The 26,867-nt window shown below is 41.4% G+C and overlaps 2 protein-coding genes across 2 annotated transcripts; both read right to left on the bottom strand.

Annotated features, from left to right (window-relative positions):
* Positions 1-18,959: 18,959 nt before the first annotated feature.
* On the bottom strand, positions 18,960-19,590 carry LOC147973138 (uncharacterized). The gene is made up of 3 exons (XM_087524585.1): positions 19,411-19,590; positions 19,217-19,322; positions 18,960-19,141 (listed from the first exon to the last, which is right to left on the bottom strand). The coding sequence occupies exons 1-3, from the start codon at positions 19,588-19,590 to the stop codon at positions 18,960-18,962; spliced, it is 468 nt and encodes a 155-aa protein (XP_087380711.1).
* A 59-nt stretch (positions 19,591-19,649) lies between these two features.
* On the bottom strand, positions 19,650-26,581 carry LOC147973137 (uncharacterized). The gene is made up of 3 exons (XM_087524584.1): positions 25,807-26,581; positions 19,837-19,920; positions 19,650-19,726 (listed from the first exon to the last, which is right to left on the bottom strand). Exons 1-3 carry the CDS (start codon positions 26,579-26,581, stop codon positions 19,650-19,652), a joined length of 936 nt encoding a protein of 311 aa, XP_087380710.1.
* Positions 26,582-26,867: the final 286 nt, after the last annotated feature.

Raw genomic sequence — 26,867 nt, 5'->3', positions numbered from 1 at the left:
CACAGGCCAAAGTGAGGGGTAATGCGGAGGAAGGCCTCACATACGACGATGAACGACGAGATGTGAAGGAGGGAATCCGGGGCCAGATCGTGGAAATTCAGCCCATAGTAGAACATGAGTCCCCTAACAAAGGGATCCAGAGCGAGGCCTAGTCCTCGGAGGAAGTGAGAGATGAACACAACACTCACGTTGGGTTCGGGAGTGGGGATGACCTGCCCTCGGGCAGGCAGCCTGTGCGAAATTTTGGCGGTCAGATATCTGGCCTCTCTCAGCTTCTTGATGTCCTCCTCTGTGACAGAGGAGGGCATCCACCGACCTTGGAGGTTGGATCCGGACATGGTTGAAGGTCCGAAGCGCCTGACCTGAGCCTGGGGTGTTGAAAGTCGAGGTGGGGGAGGATTCGATTGAGCGCGAGAGGAAAAAGGGACAGGTCTTGGCCTCTTTATAAAAAGGGTGAATATCAAGAGTCCTCCTCGCGGCCGTTTTGGGGCTCGCCTAAAATTGAGGAGTCACACCAATGGGCACGAGTGGGTTACCCACGTCCATATTGATGAGAATCCCGTAATAAGGGGGACACGATCTCTGCTTCGACAAGACGTGTCAAGAAAACCGCCTCGCGATATGCGCGGTGCTGGTTGAGAAAAACGGTTTGAATAATGACCGGGCCATGACATAACGTTGTGCTGTCTAAACACGTCAGCAGATTAGATTTTTGGAAATATTATTCTCTCTACGGTAGTATGTGGAAATTATTTTGCAGAGCCGGACACTATTCTGGTGTTCAAAATCTTCTATGGAGTATTTGGAGGAAGAACCCGCCTTGCAATGCCGAAGACAATACTGCGCGCCGGACTCATCGTCATTGAAGCCTGGTTTAGGGGCTACTGAGGGAGTCCTGGATTAGTGGGTCTCCGGACAGCCGGACTATATCCTTTGGCCGGACTGTTGGACTATGAAGATACAAGATTGAAGACTTCATCCCATGTCCGGATGGGACACTCCTTGGCATGGAAGACAAGCTAGGCAATACGGATATGTAGATCTCATCCCTTGTAACCGACTCTGTGTAACCCTAGCCCCCTCCGATGTCTATATAAACCGGAGGGTTTAGTCCGTAGGACAACATACAATCATACCATAGGCTAGCTTCTAGGGTTTAGCCTCTACGATCTCATGGTAGATCAACTCTTGTAATAATCATATCATCAAGAACAATCAAGAAGGACGTAGGGTATTACCTCCATCAAGAGGGCCCGAACCTGGTAAACATCGTGTCCCCTTCCTCCTGTTACCATCCGCCTTAGACGCATAGTTCGGGACCCCCTACCCGAGATCCGCCGGTTTTGACACCGACAGCGCCCTCCACCCTCGTGGAAGCCTCGTGTCCTTTCCGGTCTGCTTCTTATTTCCCTATTTTCTTAAATATTCCCAAACAGAGAAAAATTAACATTAGAACTGTTTTGGAGTCGGTTTACTTACTGTACCACATACCTATTCCTTTTTGGAGTCTGAAACGTTCCGGAAAGTGTCCTTTATGTATTCCTCCGGGGTTACAGTTTCAATAACATTAGTTTCAACATTTATAGGATTACCTGAGATATAATGTTTGATTCTTTAACCATTCATCACCCTCGGATTTGTGCCTTCAAAGTTGTTGATTTTTATGGCACCGGAACGATAGACCTCCTCGATGACGTAAGGACCTTCCCATTTAGAGAGGAGTTTGCCTGCAAAAAAATATCAAACAAGAGTTGTATAGCAATACATAATCACCTATATTAAACTCACACTTTTGTATCCTTTTGTCATGCCATCTTTTAACTTTTTCCTTAAACAGTTTGGCATTCTCATAGGCCTGGGTTCTCCATTCATCAAGTGAGCTAATGTCAAATAGCCTCTTTTCACCGGCAAGTTTGAAGTCATAGTTGAGCTCTTTGATAGCCCAATATGCCTTATGTTCTAGTTTGAGAGGTAAGTGACATGCTTTACCATAAACCATTTTATACGGAGACATACCCATAGGGTTTTTATATGCAGTTCTATAGGCCCATAATGCATCATCAAGTTTCTTGGACCAATTCTTTCTAAATCTATTAACAGTCTTTTGCAAAATTAATTTGAGATCTCTGTTACTCAGTTCTACTTGACCACTAGACTGTGGGTGATAAGGAGATGCAATTCTATGATTAACATCATACTTAGCAAGAATTTTACGAAAGGCACCATGAATAAAATGTGAACCACCATTAGTCATTAAATATCTAGGGACTCCAAACCTTGGAAAAATAACTTCTTTAAGCATCTTAATAGAGGTGTTATGATCATGACTACTAGTTGGAATAGCTTCTACCCACTTAGTCAACAGCAACTAAACTATGTGTATACCCATTAGAGGAAGGAAAAGGTCCCATATAATCAAAGCCCCAAACATCAAATGGTTCAATAACAAGTGAATAATTCATAGGCATTTCTTGACGTCTACTAATATTACCGATTATTTGACATTCATCACAAGACAAGACAAACTTATGGGCATCCTTGAAGAGAGTAGGCCAATAAAAACCGGATTGCAATACCTTATGCGCAGTTCTATCTCCAGCGTGGTGCCCTCCATAAGCCTCAGAGTGCACTTGCGTAGGATCTGTTCCTATTCATGCTCAGGTACACAACGTCTAATAATACCATCTACTCATTCTTTATAAAGATGTGGGTCATCCCAAAAGTAATGTCTCAAATCATAGAAAAACTTTTCTTTTGCTGGTATGTGAAACTAGGTGGTATGAATTTAGCAACAATGTAATTAGCATAATCAGCATACCATGGAGCAGTACGAGAAGCATTTATGATAGCTAATTGTTCATCAAGAAAGCTATCATCAATAGGTAGTGGGTCATCAAGAACATTTTCTAACCTAGACAAGTTGTCTGTAACGGGGTTCTCAGCTCCCTTTCTATCAATGGTATGCAAATCAAATTCTTGTAGCAAGAGAACCCATCTAATAAGTCTAGGTTTAGCATCTTTCTTTTCCATAAAGTATTTAATAGCAGCATGATTAGTGTGAATAGTTACTTTAGAATCAACAATATAAGGTCTAAACTTATCACAAGCAAAAACAACTGCTAAAAATACTTTTTCAGTAGTAGCATAATTTCTCTGGGCACTATCTAGAGTTTTACTAGCTTATTGGATAACATTCAGCTTCTTATCAACTCTTTTTCCTAGAACAACACCTACAACATAATCGCTAGCATGACACATAATTTCAAAGGGTAAATTCCAATCAGGTGGCTGAATAATAGGTGCAGAAATCAAAGCTTTCTTAAGTATTTCAAATGCTTCTACACAATCATCATCAAAGACAAAAGGAATATCTTTTTGTAATAGGTTAGTCAGAGGCCGAGAAATTTTTGAGAAATCCTTAACGAACCTCCTATAAAAACCGGCATGACCAAGGAAACTTCTTATACCTTTGATGTCCTTGGGACACGACATCTTTTCAATAGCATCAACTTTAGCTTTTTCAACTTCAATACCTCTTTCAGAAATTTTATGCCCCAAGACAATACCTTCATTAACCATAAAGTGGCACTTCTCCTAGTTCAAGACGAGATTAGTTTCTTCACATCTCTGCAAAACTCGATCAAGGTTTCTCAAGCAATCATCAAAAGAGGATCCATAAACAGAGAAATCGTCCATGAAAACCTCACAAATCTTTTCACGGAAGTCAGAGAATATAGCCATCATGCATCTTTGAAAGGTAGCAGGTGCATTACATAAACCAAAAGGCATACGTCTAGAAGCAAAAGTACTGAAAGGACAAGTAAAAGTGGTCTTTGCTTGATCATCAGCTGACACAGGTATTTGAGAGAAGCCGGAGTAACCATCTAGAAAGCAAAAAACTTGTATGTTTGTATAATCTTTCTAGCATTTAATCAATGAAAGGCAAAGGGTAATGACCTTTTTAGTAGCTTTATTTAATTTGCGAAAATCAATTACCATCCTATAACCTGTAATAATTCTTTGTGGAATCAATTCATCTTTATTATTAGGAACGACAGTAATACCTCCCTTCTTAGGGACACAATGGACAGGACTTACCCACTGACTATCAGCAACGGGATAAATTATACCTGCCTCAAGGAGCTTTAATATTTCCTTTCTTACCACTTCTTTCATCTTAGGATTCAGCCGTCGTTGGTGATCAATAACTGGTTTGGCTTCTTTCTCCAAATTTATTTTGTGTTGACATAGAGTGGGACTAATGCCTTTAAGATCATCAACAGTATATCCAATAGCAGCACGATGCTTCTTCAGAGTTTCAATAGTTTCTCTTCTTCATGCTCTCAAAGGTTAGCACTAATAATAACGGGAAAATTTTGTTTTTGTCACTCTAGATTTTGCCAATTTTCCTTATGCCACTCTAGATTTTGACATTTCACTTTTGCCACTCTTAGTTTTTGACAATTACCTGAATTGCCATTCCGGTGGCAAAAGCAAAATTTTTGGAGTGGCAATTGTGATACATTTCAAAAGCTAAGAGTGGCAAAAATGAAATAAAATTATTCTGCTTTTGCCACAGAATGGCAATTCTGATAATTGTCAAAAGCTAAGAGTGGCAAAAGTGAAATGTCAAAATCTAGAATGGTATAAGGAAAATTGGCAAAATCTAGAGTGGCAAAAACAAAATTTTCCCAATAATAACATGATATATCTTCTTTTCGTCAAGATAAGCATATTTAAGAGTATCAGGTAATGGTTTAAGCTCAAACATGGGATCACCCTTGGGTGGAGGAGGATCCCCTAGGATTTCAACAGGCAAGTTGTGTTTCAGAATAAGTCCCTGTTTAAAGAATACTTCATCTATTTCCCTTCTTTTATTCATGAACAGATCATTTTTATGGTCTAGCAAATATTGTTCTAAAGGATCAGTAGGAGGCACGGCAATAGAAGCAAGACCAATAATTTCATCTTTACTAGGCAATTCCTCATCACGGGGTTGCCTATGAAACTTAGCAAAATTAAACTCATGAGACATATCCCTGAAACTAACAGAAACAATATCCTTATTGCGGTCTATCTTAGCATTAACAATATTAAAGAAGGGTCTACCAAATATAATGGGACAAAAGCTATCTTGTGGGGAACCAAGAACAAGAAAATCAACAGGATATTTAACCTTCCCACACAAGACTTCAATATCTCTAACAATCCCAATTGGTGAAATAGTATCTCTATTGGCAAGCTTAATTGTAACATCGATATCTTCTATCTCAGCAGGTGCAATATCATGCATAATTTCTTTTTATAAGGAATGAGGTATTGCACTTGCACTAGCACCCATATCACATAAGCCATGATAGCAATGATCTCCTATTTTAACAGAAATAACAGGCATGCCTACAACAGGTCTACGTTTATTTTTAGTATCAGGTCTAGCAATTCTAGCAGTCTCATCACAGAAGTAAATAACATGCCCATCAATATTATCGGCCAAGAGATCTTTAACCATAGAAATATTAGGTTCAACTTTAACTTGCTCAGGGGGTTTGTGTGTCCTAATATTACTTTTGTTGACTAAAGTTGAAACTTTAGCATGATCCTTTATTCTAATAGGGAAAGGTGGTTTCTCAACATAAGCAGAAGGAACAACAGGATCATTATAAGTGATAGTCTTTTCTTCAACTTTAATAGGTGAAACTACTTTTACTTCAATGGGAGGATTATATTTAAACCACTTATCCTTAGGGATATCAACATGAGTAGCAAATGATTCACAGAAAGAAGCTACTATCTCAGAGTCAAGTCCATATTTAGTGCTAAATTCATGGAAAGCATCGGTATCCATAAAAGATTTAACACAATCAAACTTAGGTGTTATACCTGACTCCTTACCTTCGTCGAGGTCCCAATCTTCAGAGTTGCGTTTAATTCTCTCCAATAAATCACATTTGAATTCAATAGTCTTCATCATAAAAGATCCAGTACAAGAAGTATCGAGCATGGAGCTATTACTCAGAGAAATCCGAGCATAATTTTTTTGAATAATCATTTCTCTTGAGAGCTCATGATTGGGGCATGAATATAACATTGACTTAAGCCTCCCCCAAGCTTGAGCGATGCTTTCTCCTTTGCGAGGCCAAAATTTATATATATATATATAATTACGATCACGATGAACAAGATGCATAGGATAAAACTTCTGGTGAAATTCCAATTTCAATCGCTTATAGTCCCATGATCCCATATCATCACATAGCCTATACCATGTCAATGCATCTCCCTTCAAAGATAAAAGGAAGACCTTCTTCTTGATGACATCCTCGGGCATACCTACAAGCTTAAATAATCCACAAACCTCATCCACATAGATTAAGTGTAAATCAGGATGCAATGTTCCATCTCCTGCAAAAGGATTAGCTAGCAGTTTCTCTATCATACTGCTACGTCTTGAGCTTGCGTTGATTTTCCCCGAAGAGGAAGCGATGATGCAGCAGAGTAGCGTAAGTATTTCCCTCAGTTTTTGAGAACCAAGGTATTAATCCAGTAGGAGGCCACGCTCAAGTCCCTCGTACCTGCACAAAACGATAGCTACTCGCAACCAACGCAATTAGGGGTTGTCAAGCCCTTCACGGTCACTTACGAGAGTGAGATATGATAGATAGAATATTTTTGGTATTTTTGATATAAATATGCAAAGTAAAAAGTACAGTCAAAGTAAATAGCAAAACAATATAAAAGTGATGGAGATTGATATGATGAGAATAGACCTGGGGGCCATAGGTTTCACTCATGGCTTCTCTCAAGAGCATAAGTATTCTATGGTAGGTGAACAAATTACTGTTGAGCAATTGATAGAATTGTGCATAATTATGAGAATATCTAGGCATGATCATGTATATAGGCATCACGTCCGTGACAAGTAGATCGAAACGATTCTGCATCTACTACTATTACTCCACTCATCGACCGCTATCCAACATGCATCTAGAGTATTAAGTTAAAAACAGAGTAACGCCTTAAGCAGGATGACATGATGTAGAGAGATCAATTCATGCAATATGAAATAAACCCCATCTTGTTATCCTCGATGGCAACGATACAATACGTGCCTTGCTGCCCCTTCTGTCACTGGGTAAGGACACCGCAAGATTGAACCCAAAGCTAAGCACTTCTCCCATGGCAAGAACTACCAATCAAGTTGGCCAAACCAAACGGATAATTCGAAGAGACTTGCAAAGATAACCAATCATGCATAAAAGAATTCAGAGAAGATTCAAATATTATTCATAGATAGACTTGATCATAAACCCACAATTCATCGGTCTCAACAAACACACCGCAAAAAGAAGATTACATCGAATAGATCTCCACAAGAGAGGGGGAGAACTTTGTATTGAGATTCAAATAGAGATAAGAAGCCATCTAGCTACTAACTATGGACCCGAAGGTCTGAGGTAAACTACTCACACTTCATCGGAGAGGCTATGATGATGTACAAGCCCTCTGTGATGACGGCCCTCTTCCGGCGGAGCTCCGGAACAGGCCCCAAGATGGGATCTCGTGGATACGGAAAGTTGCGGCAGTGGAATTAGGTTTTTGGCTCCTGTCCTGATCGTTTGGGGTACGTGTGTATATATAGGAGGAAGGAGTACGTCGGTGGAGCACCGAGGGGCCCACGAGGCAGGGGGCGCCCCTAGCGGGGCGCCCTCTACCCTCGTGAGCACCTCTTTGCTTCCTTGCAGTAGGGTCCAAGTCTCCTGGATCACGTTCAGTGGAAAATCATGTTGCCGAAGATTTTATTCCGTTTGGACTCCGTTTGATATTCCGTTTATCTGAAACACTGAAATAGGCAAAAAAAACAGCAATTCTGGGCTGGGCCTCCGGTTAATAGGTTAGTCCCAAAAATAATATAAAAGTGGAAAATAAAGCCCAATATAGTCCAAAATAGTAGATAATATAGCATGGAGCAATCAAAAATTATAGATACGTTGGAGACGTAACAGGCATCCCCAAGCTTAATTCCTTCTCATCCTCGAGTAGGTAAATGATAAAAAGAGAATTTTTGATGCGGAGTGCTACTTGGCATAATTTCAATGTAAATCTTCTTAATTGTGGTATGAATATTCAGATTAGAAAGATTCAAGACAAAAGTTTATATTGACATAGAAAATAATAATACTTCAAGCATACTAACAAAGCAATTATGTCTTCTCAAAATAACATGGCCAAAGAAAGTTATCCCTACAAAATCATATAGTCTGGCTATGCTCCATCTTCCCCACACAAAGTATTTAAATCATGCACAACCCCGATGACAAGCCAAGCAATTTTTTCATACTCTTAACTTTTTCAAAACTTTTTCAATCTTCACGCAATACATGAGCGTGAGCCATGGATATAGCACTATAGGTGGAATAGAATGGTGGTTGTGGAGAAGACAAAAAGGGAGAAGATAGTCTCACATCAACTAGGCGTATCAACGGGCTATGGACATGCCCATTAATAGATATCAATGTGAGTGAGTAGGGATTGCCATGCAACGGATGCACTAGAGCTATAAGTATATGAAAGCTCAAAAAGAAACTAGTGGGTGTGCATCCAACTTGCTTGCTCATGAAGACCTAGGGCTATTTGAGGAAGCCCATCATTGGAATATACAAGCCAAGTTCTTATAATGAAAGATTCCCACTAGTATATGAAAGTGATAACATGAGAGACTCTCTACTATGAAGATCATGGTGCTACTTTGAAGCACAAGTGTGGTAAAAGGAAAGTAACATTGTCCCTTCTCTCTTTTTCTCTCATTTTTTTATTTTTTTGTTATTTTTATATGGCCTTTCTCCTTTTTTATGGCCTTTCTCTTTTTTTTATTTGGGCTTCTTTGGCCTCTTTTTTTCCGTCCGGAGTCTCATCCCGACTTATGGGGGAATCATAGTCTCCATCATTCTTTCCTCACTGGGACAATGCTCTAATAATGATGATCATCACACTTTTATTTTTCTTATAACTCAACAATTACAACTCGATACTTAGAACAAAATAAGACTCTATGTGAATGCATCCGGCGGTGTACCGGGGTATGCAATATGACAATGATGAATGTGTCATGAACGGAACGGTGGAAAGTTGCATGGCAATATATCTCAGAATGGCTATGGAAATGCCATAATAGGTAGGTATGGTTGCTGTTTTGAGGAAGTATATGGTAGGTGTATGATAGCGGTGAAAGTTGCGCGGTATTAGAGAGGCTAGCAAGGGTGGAAGGGTGAGAGTGCGTATAATCCATGGACTCAACATTAGTCATAAAGAAATCATATACTTATTGCAAAAATTTAGAAGTTATCAAAGCAAAGTATTACGCGCATGCTCCTAGGGGGGATAGATTGGTAGGAAAAGACCATCGCTCGTCCCCGACGGCCACTCATAAGGAAGACAATCAATAAATAAATCATGCTCCGACTTCATCACATAACGGGTCACCATATGTGCATGCTACGGGAATCACAAACTTTAACATAAGTATTCTTTAAATTCACAACTACTCAACTAGCATGACTTTAATATTATCACCTCCATATCTCAAAACAATTATCATGCTTCAATCTTTTCTTAGTATTCAACACACTCAAAATAAAGTTTCACATATCTTAAATACCAAGCATATTATTATTAGGCAAATTACCATGCTATTAAGAGACTCTCAAATTAATTTAAGTGAAGCATGAGAGATCAATAGTTTCTTTAAAACATATCCACCACCATGCTCTAAAAGGTCTAAGTGAAGCACATAGAGCAAACTTTGTAACGCTCAAAAGATATAAGTGAAGCACATAGAGAAAAACTATGACGCTCAAAAGATATAAGTGAAGCACATAGAGCAAAATTATCTAGCTCAAAAGATATAAGTGAAGCACATAGAGCAAAATTATCTAGCTCAAAAGATATAAGTGAAGCACATAGAGCAAAATTATATAGCTCAAAAGATATAAGTAAAGCACATAGAGCAAAATTATCTAGCTCAAATGATATAAGTGAAGCACATAGAGTATTCTATCAAATTTTTATTCATGTATGGCTCTCTCAAAAGGTGTGTACAGCAAGGATGATTGTGGTATACTAGCAAACAAAGACACAAATAATACAAGACGCTCCAATAAAAACATATATCATGTTGGTGAATAAAAATATAGCTCCAAGTAAATTACCGATGGAAGTGGACGAAAGAGGGGATGCCTTCCGGGGGCATCCCCAAGCTTTGACTTTTTGGTGTCCTTGGATTATCTTGGGGGTGACATGGTCATACCCAAGCTTGGGCTCTTACCACTCCTTGTTCCATGATCCATCAAAAGAATTCACCCAAAACTTGAAAACTTCACAACACAAAACTCAAAATAGAAAACTCGTGAGCTCCGTTAGCGAAAGAAAACAAAAGACCACTTCAAGGTACTGTAATGAACTCATTATTTATTTATATTGGTGTTAAACCTACTGTATTCCAACTTCTCTATGGATTATAAACTATTTTACTAGCCATAGATTCATCAAAATAAGCAAACAACACACGAAAAACAGAATCTGTCAAAAACAGAACAGTCTGTAGTAATATGTAGCTAGCGCAAGATCTGGAACCCCAAAAATTCTAAAATAAATTGCTGGACGTGAGGAATTTATCTATTAATCATCTTAAAAAAGAATTAACTAAATATCACTCCTCAAATAAAAATTACAGCAGTTCTCGTGAGCGCTAAAGTTTCTGTTTTTTACAGCAAGTTCAACAAGACTTTCCCCAAGTCTTCACAACGGTTCTACTTGGCACAAACACTAATTAAACACAAAAAACACAACCAAAACAGAGGCTAAATAATTTATTTATTACTAAACAGGAGCAAAAAGCAAGGAATAAAAATAAAATTGGGTTGCCTGCCAACAAGCGCTATCGTTTAATGCCCCTAGCTAGGCATAACGAGCAAGAATAGATTTAGGTATTGCCATCTTTGGTAGGCAATCCATAAGTGGCTCTCATGATAGTTTCATATGGTAATTTTATTTTCTTTCTTGGAAAGTGTTCCATGCCCTTTTTTAATGGAAATTGAAATCTAATATTCCCTTCTTTCATATCAATAATCGCACCAACCGTTCTAAGGAAAGGTCTACCAAGAATAATAGGGCAAGAAGGATTGCAATCTATATCAAGAACAATGAAATCTACGGGAACATAATTCCTATTTGCAACAATAAGAACATCATTAATTCTTCCCATAGGTTTATTAATAGTGGAGTCCGCAAGATGCAAGTTTAGAGAGCAATCATCAAAATTACGGAAATCTAGTAAATCACACAAAGTCTTGGGAATAGTAGAGACACTAGCACCCAAATCACACAAAGCATAAAACTCATGATCTTTAATTTTAATTTTAATAGTTGGTTCCCACTCATCATAGAGTTTTCTAGGGATAGAAACTTTCAACTCAAGTTTTTCTTCATAGGATTGCATCAAGGCATCAACGATATGTTCGGTAAAGGCTTTATTTTGACTATAAGCATGTGGAGAATTTAGCATGGATTGCAACAAGGAAATACAATCAATCAAAGAGCAATTTTCATAATTAAATTCCTTGAAATCCAATATAGTGGGTTTAGCAACATCTAGATTTTTATTTCTTTCTATCCCATTCTCATCAATTTCATCATTAAGATCTAAACACTCCGAATTTGTAAAACGCCTTCTAGGTAAAGGAAGATCATATTCAGTTTCATCAAGATTCATATTGCAAAATAAAGATTTAATTGGAGACACATCCATAACTTTTAGATCTTCATCTTGATTTTCATAGGAATTGGAAGAACACGCTTTAATAAATGCATCTTTGGAAGCACGCATCCTAGCGGTTCTTTCCTTAGACTCATCAATTGAAACTCTCATGGCTTTTAGAGACTCATTAATATCATGCTTAGGTGGAATAGATCTAAGTTTCAAAGCATCAACATCAAGAGAAATTCTATCAACGTTCCTAGCCAAATCATCAATCTTGAGCAATTTTTCTTCAATCATAGCATTAAAATTCTTTTGCGAAGAAATAAATTCTTTAATATTAGATTCAAAATCAGAGGGCATCTTATTATAATTTCCATAAGGGTTGTTGTAGGAATTCCCATAATTATTAGAAGGATTACTAGGATATGTCCTAGGATTAAAATTCCCTCTATAAGCGTTGTTACCAAAATTATTCCTACCAACAAAATTCACATCCATGGATTAATTATTATTCTCAATCAAAGTAGACAAAGGCATATCATTAGGATCAGAAGAAACACTCTTAGTAGAAAATAATTTCATAAGTTCATCCATCTTTCCACTCAACACATTAATTTCTTCTATCGCATGCACTTTTTTATTAGATGTTCTTTCAGTGTGCCATTGAGAATAATTAGCCATAATATTATCTAGGAGTTTAGTACCATCTCCTAAAGTGATTTCCATAAAAGTGCCTCCCACGGCCGAATCTAAAAGATTTCTAGAAGCAAAATTTAATCCGGCATAAAAATTTTGTATAATCATCCACAAATTCAAACCATGAGTAGGGCAATTACGTATCATTAATTTCATTATCTCCCAAGCTTGTGCAACATGTTCAAGATCAAGTTGTTTAAAGTTCATTATATCGTTTCTAAGAGAGATGATCTTAGCGGGAGGAAAATACTTAGAGATAAAAGCATCTTTGCATTTGTTCCATGAATCAATACTATTCTTAGGCAAAGACGAAAACCAAGCTTTAGCACGATCTCTAAGCAAAAAAGGAAATAGCTTCAATTTGGCGACATCATTATTGACGTCTTTTTTCTTTTGCATATCACATAAATCAACGAAGCTATTCAGATGAGTAGGGGCATCTTCACTAGGAAGGCCGGTGAATTGATCTTTCATAACAAGATTCAACAAAGCAGTATTAATTTCACAAGATTCAGCATCGGTAAGAGGAGCAATCGGAGTGCTAAGGAAATCATTATTATTGGTATTGGTGAAGTCACACAATTTGGTAGTATCTTGAGCCATCGCAACAAGCAAGCAATCTAACACACGAGCAAACGGGCAAAAAGAGGCAAATGGCAAATAATGTAATGTGAGAGATAGGGATTGTGATGGGTACTTGGTATATTGACTTTTTGCATAGACTCCCCGGCAACGGCGCCAGAAATCCTTCTTGCTACATCTTGAGCTTGCATTGGTTTTCCCCGAAGAGGAAGAGATGATGCAGCAGAGTAGCGTCAGTATTTCCCTCAGTTTTTGAGAACCAAGGTATCAATCCAGTAGAAGGCCACGCTCAAGTCCCTCGTACCTGCACAAAATGATAACTACTCACAACCAACGCGATTAGGGGTTGTCAAGCCCTTCACGGTCACTTACGAGAGTGAGATCTGATAGATAGAATATTTTTGGTATTTTTGATATAAAGATGCAAACTAAAAAGTAAAGGCAAAGTAAATAGCAAAACAATATAAAAGTGATGGAGATTGATATGATGAGAATAGACTCGGGGGCCATAGGTTTCACTAGTGGCTTCTCTCAAGAGCATAAGTATTCTACGGTGGGTGAACAAATTACTGTTGAGCAATTGATAGAATTGTGCATAATTATGAGAATATCTAGGCATGATCATGTATATAGGCATCACGTCCGTGACAAGTAGATTGAAACGATTCTGCATCTACTACTATTACTCCACTCATCGACCACTATCCAGCATGCATCTAGAGTATTAAGTTAAAAACAGAGTAACGCCTTAAGCAAGATGACATGATGTGGAGAGATAAATTCATGCAATATGAAATAAACCCCATCTTGTTATCCTTGATGGCAACGATACAATACGTGCCTTGCTGCCCCTTCTGTCACTGGGTAAGAACACCGCAAGATCGAACCCAAAGCTAAGCACTTCTCCCATGGCAAGCCAATCTAGTTGGCCAAACCAAACGGATAATTCGAAGAGACTTGCAAAGATAACCAATCATGCATAAAAGAATTCAGAGAAGATACAAATATTATTCATAGATAGACTTGATCATAAACCCACAATTCATCGATCTCAACAAACACACCGCAAAAAGAAGATTACATCGAATAGATCTCCACAAGAGAGGGGGAGAACTTTGTATTGAGATTCAAAGAGAGAGAAGAAGCCATCTAGCTACTAACTATGGACCCGAAGGTCTGAGGTAAACTACTCACACTTCATCGGAGAGGCTATGATGATGTAGAAGCCCTCCTTGATGACGGCCCTCTTCCGGCGGAGCTCCGGAACAGGCCCCAAGATGGGATCTCGTGGATACAGAAAGTTGCAGCGGTGGAATTAGGTTTTTGGCTCCTGTCCTGATCATTTGGGGGTACGTGTGTATATATAGGAGGAAGGAGTACGTCGGTGGAGCACCGAGGGGCCCACGAGGCAGGGGGCGCGCCCTAGGGGGGTGCCCCTACCCTCGTGAGCACCTCTTTGCTTCCTTGCAGTAGGATCCAAGTCTCCTGGATCACGTTCGGTGAGAAAATCACGTTCCCGAAGATTTTATTCCGTTTGGACTCCGTTTGATATTCCGTTTATCTGAAACACTGAAATAGGGAAAAACAACAATTCTGGGCTGGGCCTCCGGTTAATAGGTTAGTCCCAAAAATATTATAAAAGTGGAAAATAAAGCCCAATATAGTCCAAAACAGTAGATAATATAGCATGGAGCAATCAAAAATTATAGATACGTTGGAGACGTATCACATACCTGAAGGAATTTCAAAGTAAACATTTTTAGTAGGTTCAGTAGGTTGAGTGGTTGCTAATTGTGGTTCCGGACGAGGTGAAGATACCCCGAACAAACCCCTCAAAGGATTATGTTCCATAGTAACAAGTGATAGTAAATTTCAGCACACTATATAATTTTTTCCTTACCAAATTCCACCTACCAAAGGCGCTTCACTTCCCGGCAACGGCGCCTGAAAAGAGTCTTGATGACCCACAAGTGTAGGGGATCTATCGTAGCTTTTCGATAAGTAAGAGTGTCGAACCCAACAAGGAGCAGAAGGAAATGATAAGCAGTTTTCAGTAAGGTATTCTCTGCAAGCACTGAAATTATCGGTAACAGATAGTTTTGTGATAAGGTAATTTGTAACAAGTAGCAAGTAATAAAAGTAAATAAGGTGCAGCAAGATGTCCCAATCCTTTTTGTAGCAAAGGACAAGCCTGGACAAACTCTTATATCAAGGAAAGCGCTCCCGAGGACACATGGGAATTATCGTCAAGCTAGTTTTCATCACGTTCATATGATTCGCGTTCGGTACTTTGATAATTTGATATGTGGGTGGACCGGTGCTTGGGTACTATACTTACTTGGACAAGCATCCCACTTACGATTAACCCCCATTACAAGCATCTGCAACTACAACAGAAGTATTAAGGTAAACCAAACCATAGCATGAAACATATGGATCCAAATCAGCCCCTTACGAAGCAACACATAAACTAGGGTTTAAGCTTCTGTCACTCTAGCAACCCATCATCTAATTATTACTTACCAATGCCTCCCTCTAGGCCCAAACAATGGTGAAGTGTCATGTAGTCGACGTTCACATGACACCACTAGAGGGATGACAACATACATCTCATCAAAATATCAAACGAATACCAGATTCACATGACTACTTATAGCAAGACTTCTCCCATGTCCTCGGGAACAAACGTAACTACTCACAAAGCATATTCATGTTCATAATCAGAGGGATATTAATATGCATAATGGACCTGAACATATGATCTTCCACCAAATAAACCAACTAGCATCAACTACAAGGAGTAATCAACACTACTAGCAACCCACAGGTACCAATCTGAGGTTTGGATACAAAGATTGGATACAAGAGATGAACTAGGGTTTGAGATGAGATGGTGCTGGTGAAGATGTTGATGGAGATTGACCCCCTCCTGATAAGAGGATCGTTGATGATGACGATGGCGATGATTCCCCCCTCCCGGAGGGAAGTTTCCCCGGCAGAACAACTTTGTCGGAGCCCTAGATTGGTTCCGCCAAGGTTCCGCCTCGTGGTGGCGGAGTTTCTTCCTGAAAGATTGCTTATGATTTTTTCTCGGACAAAAGACCTCATATAGCAGAAGATGGGCATCGAAGGGCCACCAGGGAGCCCACGAGGCAGGGGGGGCGCGCCCAGGGGGGTAGGGCGTGCCCCCACCCTCGTGGCCAGGGTGTGGGCCTCTCTGGAACTTCTTTCACCCAATATTTTTTATATATTCTGGAAATAACTTCCGTGAAGTGTCAGGACTTTTGGAGCTATGCATAATAGGTCTCTAATATTTGCTCCTTTTCCAGCCCAGAATCCCAGCTGCCGGCATTCTCCCTCTTCATGTCACTAGTAGAAAAAGGGCCTTTGGTCCCGGTTCATAAGGGCCTTTAGTCCCGGTTCTGGAACCGGGACTAAAGGGTCGGTACTAAAGCCTCCCCCTTTAGTCCCGGTTCTTTACTGGAACCGGGACTAAAGGCCCTCCACGTGGCCGTTGCCTGGAGGTCCACCTTTAGTCCCGGTTGGTAACACCAACCAGTACTAAAGGATATTTTATGATTTTTTTGAAATTTTATTTGAATTTTTATTTGAATTTTTTTTTTGAATTTCAAATTTCTGAATTATTTTAACCTCTAATCTCTAATCACCCCTCATCACTGCTCAATTTAACCTTTAATCTCTAATCACCCCTCATCATTCCAAATCATCTAACTTCCCGAACGGTCACCCATCCTCTCACTACTCCAGCCTGAGCACGCTTAACTTCCGGGTTCAATTCTCCCTCGTTTCCAAGTCTGCACTTGTTGTTTTCCTGACAATAGTAAGATGGCAATCCTATTAACCCTCAGAAATTTAGCTTGAGCATGAAGTCACACATTTCACTGTTTGAGTTTGAAACTATTGTTCTAAAAATCAATAATTATTTAGTAACACTAATATCTCTTCAATAAGTAGTTTGACCACAATTTGACCACAGTTTGACCATAGTTGACCAAAATTTAAAAAAACTAAAATAATTATTTAGTAACACTAATATTCTTGAATAATTATTTAGTAACACTAATACTTCTTGAATAAGTAGTTTGACCAGATTTAACAAAAATTCAAAAAAACTGAAATTTGAGCATAATTTTTTTCCTTTTAAAATTTGAGGATTCTAAAAATTTGCAAACAGGCCATTTTCCATCGGATGCGGATTTTCGTTCCGAACATTTTGATATATTATACTTTTTTCCGATATCGTATGCAAAAGTTATAGCCGTTTTACATTTTCCCTACATTTTTTGCAAAACATGTCCAAATTTAAGTTTTTAAATTTTCCTAACTAGTAGATGTAGTAACATAACTACCTCTCGAAGGATTTTAGATTTTGAAGTTTCTATCATATCTTTTGCTTTTTACAAAACTGAAAAGGCGATGCACCGGGGGGGTAGGATTTGAAAATTGCACCATTAGTACCGGTTCGTGGCACGAACCGGTACTAAAGGTCTCAACCCCATTGGTACCGGTTAGTGCCACGAACCGGTACTAATGGGCATCGCACCCTTTAGTACCGGTTCGTGCCACGAACCGGGACTAAAGGTCCCATTTGAACCGGGAGTAATGCCTGTATGGTGCCCTCGCCGCTTGAACCGGGACTAATGCTCACATTAGTCCCGGTTCGTAATGCAATCGGGATTAATGCTCTTTTCTGGCTGGACCAAAGCCCCTTTTTCTACTAGTGTGTAAACCTTGTAAAATAAGAGAGAATAGGCATAGTATTGTGACATAATGTGTAATAACAGCCCATAATGCAATAAATATCGATATAAAAGCATGATGCAAAATGGACGTATTAGTTGCCTGGCTCCTGTGCTTATGCCCTACGTTCCCGTTAGTTTAGCTAGGGCATAAAGGGAGCACCTCTGCGATTGTTACTGCCGTGTCATCCGGATGTGTACCTCAGACTTGGTGAAGCCAAAAGCTAGCGTTCTTAAGGAAATATTCGGTCGACGGACTAAAGATGTTTTACATTTCTTCCACTATGAACCCCCAGATGTTATCTATACTACGTAGTTTCCAATCACAGTTCGGACATGCATATTAACGCATGCAAAAGGAACCCTTAACAGAACTATTCTCTCTGAAAGATTTTTCTTACAATCACAATGTAATATAACATAGCTAGCCGGATACAACTTGTCTGTTCAAGCAACTATGACCCCTACGCCTGGTTTCCATGCATACCCCGGTCTATTTTACCACTCGAGTATTCGGAAACACTCCACACCTTCGGGTCCAGAGGTCGAAGCGAAAAGGTTGGCCATGACAATCCTTTTACAATCCGGCTAGGAACAAATATATCAAGGAAAGTACATGGTCACTTGGACTCAAAAACTTCCTCCTCTACACCGTCCAACAGGCTGTCTAGCTTACAATCCTGTTGGGAAAATTTGGCAGCTAATTCTACTTGGTCATATACCAAATTAACGGGAATTTCTTCCCCATATGACCCTAGCGGTCCGACCCGGGCCATATGATTCAGATCAAGCTTGGTATACCGTGTTTTTACCATGGCCCAGGCCTCTCGCGCACCTTCCCGACAGGCTGATATATTCCATAATTGAATACGCCATTGTGCCCCTTTTGAACAGCTCCACGAGCTCCGCCATACCTCCTGGAGGAGAGGCAGATGTCCATAAAGCCTTGGCAACACTACGCATTGCCTGCCGAACTCACTCGTGCATCTGGGACAGCTCTTGTAGCAGGTCGCCTTGAGATCCGGACATTTCTTCCTCGGGACGGCCGGTCAGCCTACCTGCAGACATAAATCTGTTAGTTCCGCCCCTCGCCGAATCATAGGGAGGCAAGTTTGAAAAGCATACCGAATATGCCGCCTTGTAGCCACCTATTCTCCTTGACGGCGTCAGCTAGCTGAGCTCGAACATCTTTTAGTTCTTCGCCCAGTTGGGTATGGGAATCCTGCAGCTTGTTCCTTTTCATCCCCGACCCGCGTCAGCACGCGTTCGACTACTGCATGTTGCCTTTTGGCCTCTTGTTCACCAGCCCGGGCGTCCTTCCGTTTCTCTCTCAGTTGCTCTACTGATTCTGTCAGCAGAAACACAATAGTGTTAATATAACTGGTGTATGATTATACTTCTTTCCGCTGGGGAGAAACATTACCAGGTGGTGCCTCCTTGGATTTTTCCAATTTGGTGGTAGCCGCAGTTAGTTGAGTCTGACATTTTTCCAGCTCTTGAGACAGCAGGCTATTCTTCTCCATAAGTGCCTGATTGTACAATGATCCTTAAATCAGTTGTATCACCTGCTTTAAGTCTCGGGGGCTACTGGTGTATGATTATTAAATCTACACTTACCCGCATATCTTTTAGATGCTGGTCCGTGGCTCTGGCAAGCCCATCCCGAGCAGCTCGGATATACGCATCGGCCGAGCTGAAGGAATCGAATGCCTCCTTTGAAAAGCCGGGGCCGCGGAGAGCGGCCCTCCGACGATGATGATTCATGGCACTCTCCACTTCAGAATTTGTGACGGACATATCGTCCGAATCCTCTGCGGAAGGACAGTTCGGCGCCACTCCCATGTCAGCCCTTGTCCTTAGGGCAGGGTCTGGAACCTGACTAGTGGAAGCACGACCAGCGGGATCCCCGGACATAGTCCGGCGGGCACTTTTCCTAATAGAATGCGGCGAATGGCATCATGATTTGATGTGGCGATCAGGAGATGTATTTTCAAAAAGAAAGCCTTACCTCTTTGATGAAGGTTCTGTCGTATTGTCGTTTACCTTTCTCTTCGAAGACGTGCTCGGCGTGGGCGCCGCTCTCCTCGGAGATGCTTCTGGTGCACGTTGTGACGTCGAGCACCTCCCCTTTGGAACACGAAATAGTGCGATGGGTGAGGCATAATAAGGAAACTCTTTCGAAGAAGGTGTCTCTTAAGTTACTTACATGCGAAGCAGGGAGGAGGCCGGGATAATCGGCGATGATAGGTACTTCCGTACCATCATAGCTCGTTTGATAGAATACTCCATTATCGAGCTCCACAAATATGTCCGAATCTTCTTCAAATCCGGGGTCAAGGTCCCAGTTGTGACCCTCCAGCTGGGGGTGGGGCTATGGATCCCCTCGGTAGCCTTCTGCCATTCCTGTTGCGAGTTAATAGGTTACTATCCATTAAAAATGATCCAGGGAGAGGAGTAAAATGGTGGGATTGGAGCTCACCCAGCTAGGAGGATTATACATGGGAAATCCATCTCGACATTGGAGACGAGTGAACTCCTCCTTCTCCCCTGTGTACAGTTCGGCCAATATTTTGGCCAAAGTGGCAGGGGTTTTCGGACCCTTCCGACTGCAGCGTGAGGCGTCATCTTCCCCATTATAGTGCCACATGGGAATCCCTCTGTATTGGAGTGGTTGGACCCCCCGCGCTATGGAGATCGCCATTACCTCGATTATTGATAATCCGGATTGGGCGAGCGTCTTAATCTTGCCCATCAACTGACTGACTTCCGCGCTATCCTCCTCCTCGAGGCTCCGAGGGCGCCAGCTGTGGCATTTCTTCAATGGAGCACTTGAAAATTTGGGGAGACCCATTCGGACTGGGTCAGGAAGAGCGACGTCGTCAATATAGAACCATTCGAAAGGCCACTCTTCGGAAGCCTTCTTCAGCGTGCCGGACAGGTATCCGGTCCCAGCGATGCGCCATACCTCGGCTCCTCCCACTTCGAATATTGATCCCCCTTGATTACAAGGGACGAGGCAGAACAGTTTTCTCCATAATTCAAAATGGGCCTCACAGCCCAGGAATAGCTCACATAGAGCAACGTAACCCGCGATGTGCATGATGGAGGCGGCAGTGACACTGTGCAGTTGGAGGCCATAATACTCCAGAAGTCCTCGGAGGAAGGGATGGATTGGAAATCCGATGCCTCTTAGCAAGAAGGGAATGAAGCATACTCGTTCCCCTTGGACGGATTGGGGAAATTCTCCACCTGAACCTCGCCGTTGAAGGACGTCAATCTTGCTCGGACGGGGACTAGATCCACGGGAGGAAGAAAGCCCTGTTTTTGCAGCTTCGTCAACTGACCATGAGATACGAAACATCTCTCCCAATCACCTTTTTCGGAGCCATGGGGACGAGAGGAAGAGCTGGGAGCGCTAGCCATGTTGGAGTGGTTCCTCCTAGCGAACTCTGAGGATTTCTCTCGCGGGGTGTGGAATGGATCTGAGATCTATTCTCTTTAAATAGGCACCTCTCTTGTATGGTCAGGGTGGTATGTGCAAAAATACCCCGACCTCTCGTATTCGCTCGCCACGTGGAAGCTGAAGTCAGCAAGGTGTGGAAGCCGATGGGCGCGACATTAAATGGAAAAGCTGAATACCGCTCTTTAAGTCAGGGACTTTGAAGTAATCGGAGGGGGAACCCGCCTTGCAATGCCGAAGACAATCTGCGCACCGAACACCTCATCATTGAAGTCTGTTCGGGGGCTACTAAGGGAGTCCTGGACTAAGGGGTCCTCGGGCGTCCGGCCTGCTGGACATGGGCCGGACTATTGGGCCATGAAGATACAAGATAGAAGACTTTCTCCCGTGTCCGTATAGGACTCTGCTTTGTGTGGATGGCACACTAGGTGGCCAGATGTACTATTTCCTTTCTATGTAACCGACTTTGTACAACCCTAGTTCCCTCCGGTGTCTATATAAACCAGAGGGTTTAGTCCGTAGGGACAATCATAATCAGATAGGCTAGACTTCTAGGGTTTTAGCCATTACGATCTCGTGGTAGATCAACTCTTGTAACCCCATACTCATCAATATTAATCTAGCAGGACGTAGGGTTTTACCTCCATCGAGAGGGCCCGAACCTGGGTAAACATTGTGTTCCCTGTCTCCTGTTACCATCAACCTCAGACGCATAGTTCGGGACCCCCTACCTGGGATCCGCCGGTTTTGACACCGACACCGACCGCACAACTTCCTTTTTCACATTAGTCTGAAATCACTAATTGAGGGATACCCCTTTCAGAGTTTCACTCCCATCTCCTTTGCTAGTGACAAGTGGGGCACCGCATGTGCGGCACCTATCGTAATGAGAGATTTTTGATGGGATTTATTCCGATACATAGGGAGAGATGGGTAGGTTTATGTGTGCTTTTTTCGATAAGTGTTGGGGGTCAGTTGTAGGGGATCAGTTGTAGCCTTTTCGGCAAGTAAGAGTATTGAACCCAATGAAGAGCTAAAGGTAACATTAATACTCTCTAAAGTTCTACAAACCACTGATACAACTGTAGCACACTAAACATTTGCTTTACCTAGGAACAAGAAATAAATTGTACTTTTGCGGGTATGAAAAGATAACTTGGCAAGATAATAAAGAGCCCGTAAATAAAGTTAGTTGTTGACTTGTAAAAGAACAATAAAAGAAAGGATTGTCCCTAGGCAATTGGATATGAAACAATAGTGATAATCATATTGGAATCATGCTACTCGGTGCTGCAGGTTTCGATCCATACAAAGCCCTTGTGGTAGCAAAGATGGATGCTTTAACAAAAGAGGAATCTCTCATGTCTAGATATCCTTCATATGTTAAAAGATCGCAATATTTGTCACAACACAAGGTCATACCGAAGGCAATGGAGTTATACAAAGAAGCTACTCCTGATCAAGTCGACGACGGTGCAGGTCTTTCTTTTCAACGAGTAGAGACGGGTAATAAATTTATATATTTCATTATCATAACAATCAAAATACAAGCATTTGTTTTTGTTATCACTATTTGTAATATAACATTAATTTAGGAAATTCCAGGGATGTGTCTCACAATTTTGTTTTTCTTTATGCTCTGGTGGAACGTTAAACAATTGTTTCGCCCGGTTTGAACGGTGAGTATTCTCGGGTACACATTTTAAGACCTTCGACATGAAGTACTCCTACTAACAACATATATTGCTTATGCGGGATGAGTATGAATTGAAAAAGGTTTTTATTGTACTTGCTAAAATATCGTGCGAATAAAGCTAAAGACAACATTCATAATATTGTGCGAGAATTTTTTAAGCGCATCAAGTAGAGCTTAATTTGTAATGGATATTTAGTTCGATCATCACTCTGTATATATGCATCGTCAATTTGCCTTTCTTTCATCAATTTACATTGTAAGTGAAGTGGGCTTCAATTATTACCCGATTGTGCCCGTGCTATCTTGTCTCTACATGTAGAATTTAACATGCATTAATTATGTTAATATAAGTCTAGCAAAAAAATTCAAAAGCCCGTGCAACGCACGGTCATTCTACTAGTATACACAGATTATGACACACACAGAAATATAAAATAAATTGTCTCCAGACGACATTGATCTCAGTAGTCAATATCAAAACACAGCGCATGGGTATGTGGTTTTTTTCTTCCGTTGCAACGCACGGGCAGTTTTTCTAGTTTTTTTCATCATCATGTCCTTTCGTAGGTTGCCCTTCGTTCGGGTGTAGAGTGCAAAAAAAGAAAAGGCGGTATGAAAAGATAACTTGGCAAGATAATAAAGAGCCCGTAAATAAAGTTAGTTGTTGACTTGTAAAAGAACAATAAAAGAAAGGATTGTCCCTAGGCAATTGGATATGAAACAATAGTGATAATCATATTGGAATCATGCTACTCGGTGCTGCAGGTTTCGATCCATACAAAGCCCTTGTGGTAGCAAAGATGGATGCTTTAACAAAAGAGGAATCTCTCATGTCTAGATATCCTTCATATGTTAAAAGATCGCAATATTTGTCACAACACAAGGTCATACCGAAGGCAATGGAGTTATACAAAGAAGCTACTCCTGATCAAGTCGACGACGGTGCAGGTCTTTCTTTTCAACGAGTAGAGACGGGTAATAAATTTATATATTTCATTATCATAACAATCAAAATACAAGCATTTGTTTTTGTTATCACTATTTGTAATATAACATTAATTTAGGAAATTCCAGGGATGTGTCTCACAATTTTGTTTTTCTTTATGCTCTGGTGGAACGTTAAACAATTGTTTCGCCCGGTTTGAACGGTGAGTATTCTCGGGTACACATTTTAAGACCTTCGACATGAAGTACTCCTACTAACAACATATATTGCTTATGCGGGATGAGTATGAATTGAAAAAGGTTTTTATTGTACTTGCTAAAATATCGTGCGAATAAAGCTAAAGACAACATTCATAATATTGTGCGAGAATTTTTTAAGCGCATCAAGTAGAGCTTAATTTGTAATGGATATTTAGTTCGATCATCACTCTGTATATATGCATCGTCAATTTGCCTTTCTTTCATCAATTTACATTGTAAGTGAAGTGGGCTTCAATTATTACCCGATTGTGCCCGTGCTATCTTGTCTCTACATGTAGAATTTAACATGCATTAATTATGTTAATATAAGTCTAGCAAAAAAATTCAAAAGCCCGTGCAACGCACGGTCATTCTACTAGTATACACAGATTATGACACACACAGAAATATAAAATAAATTGTCTCCAGACGACATTGATCTCAGTAGTCAATATCAAAACACAGCGCATGGGTATGTGGTTTTTTTCTTCCGTTGCAACGCACGGGCAGTTTTTCTAGTTTTTTTCATCATCATGTCCTTTCGTAGGTTGCCCTTCGTTCGGGTGTAGAGTGCAAAAAAAGAAAAGGCGGCAGGGTGGGAGTCGAACTCTAGAGCTCCCGCTTTGTCACTATGACCATAACCAGTTGAGCTAGGTCTCAATTATGACGGAAATAAGAGTTAGCAACTACTTAATGCAAACAAACTTATGGAGCCTCTATCCCGCAGATGAACCGATGTTGGGCCTGGTCTGCAGCAAAAAATAATTATTTCCACGGGAACGACAAAGCCAACTGAGTTGGCTTACAATTGTGCTAGAAAAACAGGCACGCTTCCAAATTAATTAGTTTGCTTTTTTTTACATCAAATTCCACCAATTTATATACATAATGAGTTGTACCAGAATCAGCAAGCAGCAATCAGAGGATCAGATATGGATTCAGATTTAAGGACAAGGAACACGCATGGCCTGTGCACATACACACAAGCAAAAAGAGTTCAGGCTGGGGACGCGTGTATGAGGAGCAATTGAGTTGTGGAGCTTATAAAATGAATAAGCATGGAATTATAGGCACACAAGTTTGCTGCTGAATATGATTTTCAATTATTAAAAATCTGTACAACATCACAACACTTCTTACCTACAGATTTGGCTAATTATTGTGATTTTATATTATCATATGAAATGTTATTTTATCTGATGGACAGTAATAGCATTCCTTGCCTAAACTCATAGTTCGGGAATCTATCTATTTGCTATCTCATTTTCCCTTAGTTGAAGAGACAATCGATCACCCCCTCTCTATTGTATATATTTTTTTCATGCATGTCATTACATGAATGTTTCAGTTATATATTTGATAATTTACGTACAAACCTATTTTTTTATATATGAACTTTGCATACTCTACACCGGTCAGGTATGAGGGAATATTTGACCCGCAAAAAAAAGTATGAGGAAATATTTACATTTCTAAAGGGCCAGTTCATTGTTGTAAAATTTTCCAATAAAGTGATTGTCAAATTTTATTTTGTATTCAATAGTGGCTTAAGCTATCTTTTTTTTTGGCATGGGTGGCTTAAACAATCTCATAAAGCTATTGTAGATGTGCCTTGATACTCCTACAATACTCAGACGGTTTTTTGAGATTGCTACCCAGTAGACACATTTACGGTTTTTTGAGAAGTGCCCGTGCTCCCTGTACTTGTAGCAGCGCCTGCGCCTGTTGCCGCCGCTCCCCGATGCCCCATTGTGCCCGTCGTCGTCGTCCCGAGCACCGCCGTGTCGACGCTCCCGCGCTGCCCACTGCGCCGCCGTCATGAGCAGCTGCTCACCCCCGCGCTCGCTGCCGTCTTGTCCACGGCGCCGAACCCGCTCGTCGAACGCACGCAGCCGCCCGAGCGCTTCGTCGAACGTCATCGTCGTCACGTCATGGAACTGCTTGATGCCGGCGACGACGGGGAAGAGGCGATCCGGCACCGTATCCAGCAAGTTCTTGACAAGTGCTGCGTCGCCTAGCGTCTCCCCGAGGTTGGCATACCTCGCCGCCATCGCCGCGAGCCTCCCGCCGTACACGTCGAGCTCCTCGCCGTCCGCCATCTTCATCCGGTCGAATTCGCCGCGCAGCGTCCCCAGCCTCGCCGCGCGGACCCGATCGGCGCCGACGAACCTCACCTTCAAGGAGTCCCATACCTCCCTGGCGGTGAGCTTCATCGCCACCTGTAGCAGCACGTCCTCCGGCAACGCCCCGAGGAGCAACGCGCGCGCTATCTTGTCCTTTTTAGCGTTCACCGCCGCGTTGCCCGGCGCCACCGCCTCCCATACGGTGTGGATGTCGAGGATCGCCTGCGCCTTGATGGCCCAGACCGTGTAGTTGTCCACGGTCAGCATCGGCATCGCCATCGTCGCTGATCCGCCCGCGCCGCCACCGTGTGGGATGAGCGCCATGGTCGCCGGTGATCGCCCGAACCGAAGCTCTGTATACCAATTGTTATTGCAGCTCTCTCTCTCACTCAAGACTAGAGGTAGAAGAAGGAGCACAATACACTGGAGTTTCACCCGGCTGCACACACATCCCCGTTACTACTCCCAGAGCACAAAACTCTTCCCAACACCAGTACATGGCTTATATAGCCAGACACACACACCGGCATTTGCCTCACGCATGCACGCACACGCACGGATCACCTGGCCACTAAGCGAACTAACTAAACCATGCACCCACGCCCACCGG

Source organism: Triticum urartu, chromosome 5A, assembly GCF_056163025.1.
Source record: "Triticum urartu cultivar PI428250 chromosome 5A, HENAU_Tu73, whole genome shotgun sequence".
Classification (NCBI taxonomy): Eukaryota; Viridiplantae; Streptophyta; class Magnoliopsida; order Poales; family Poaceae; genus Triticum; species Triticum urartu.
Note: the sequence above shows the minus strand (reverse complement) of the source record. Positions and strands in the feature narration are given on the sequence as shown.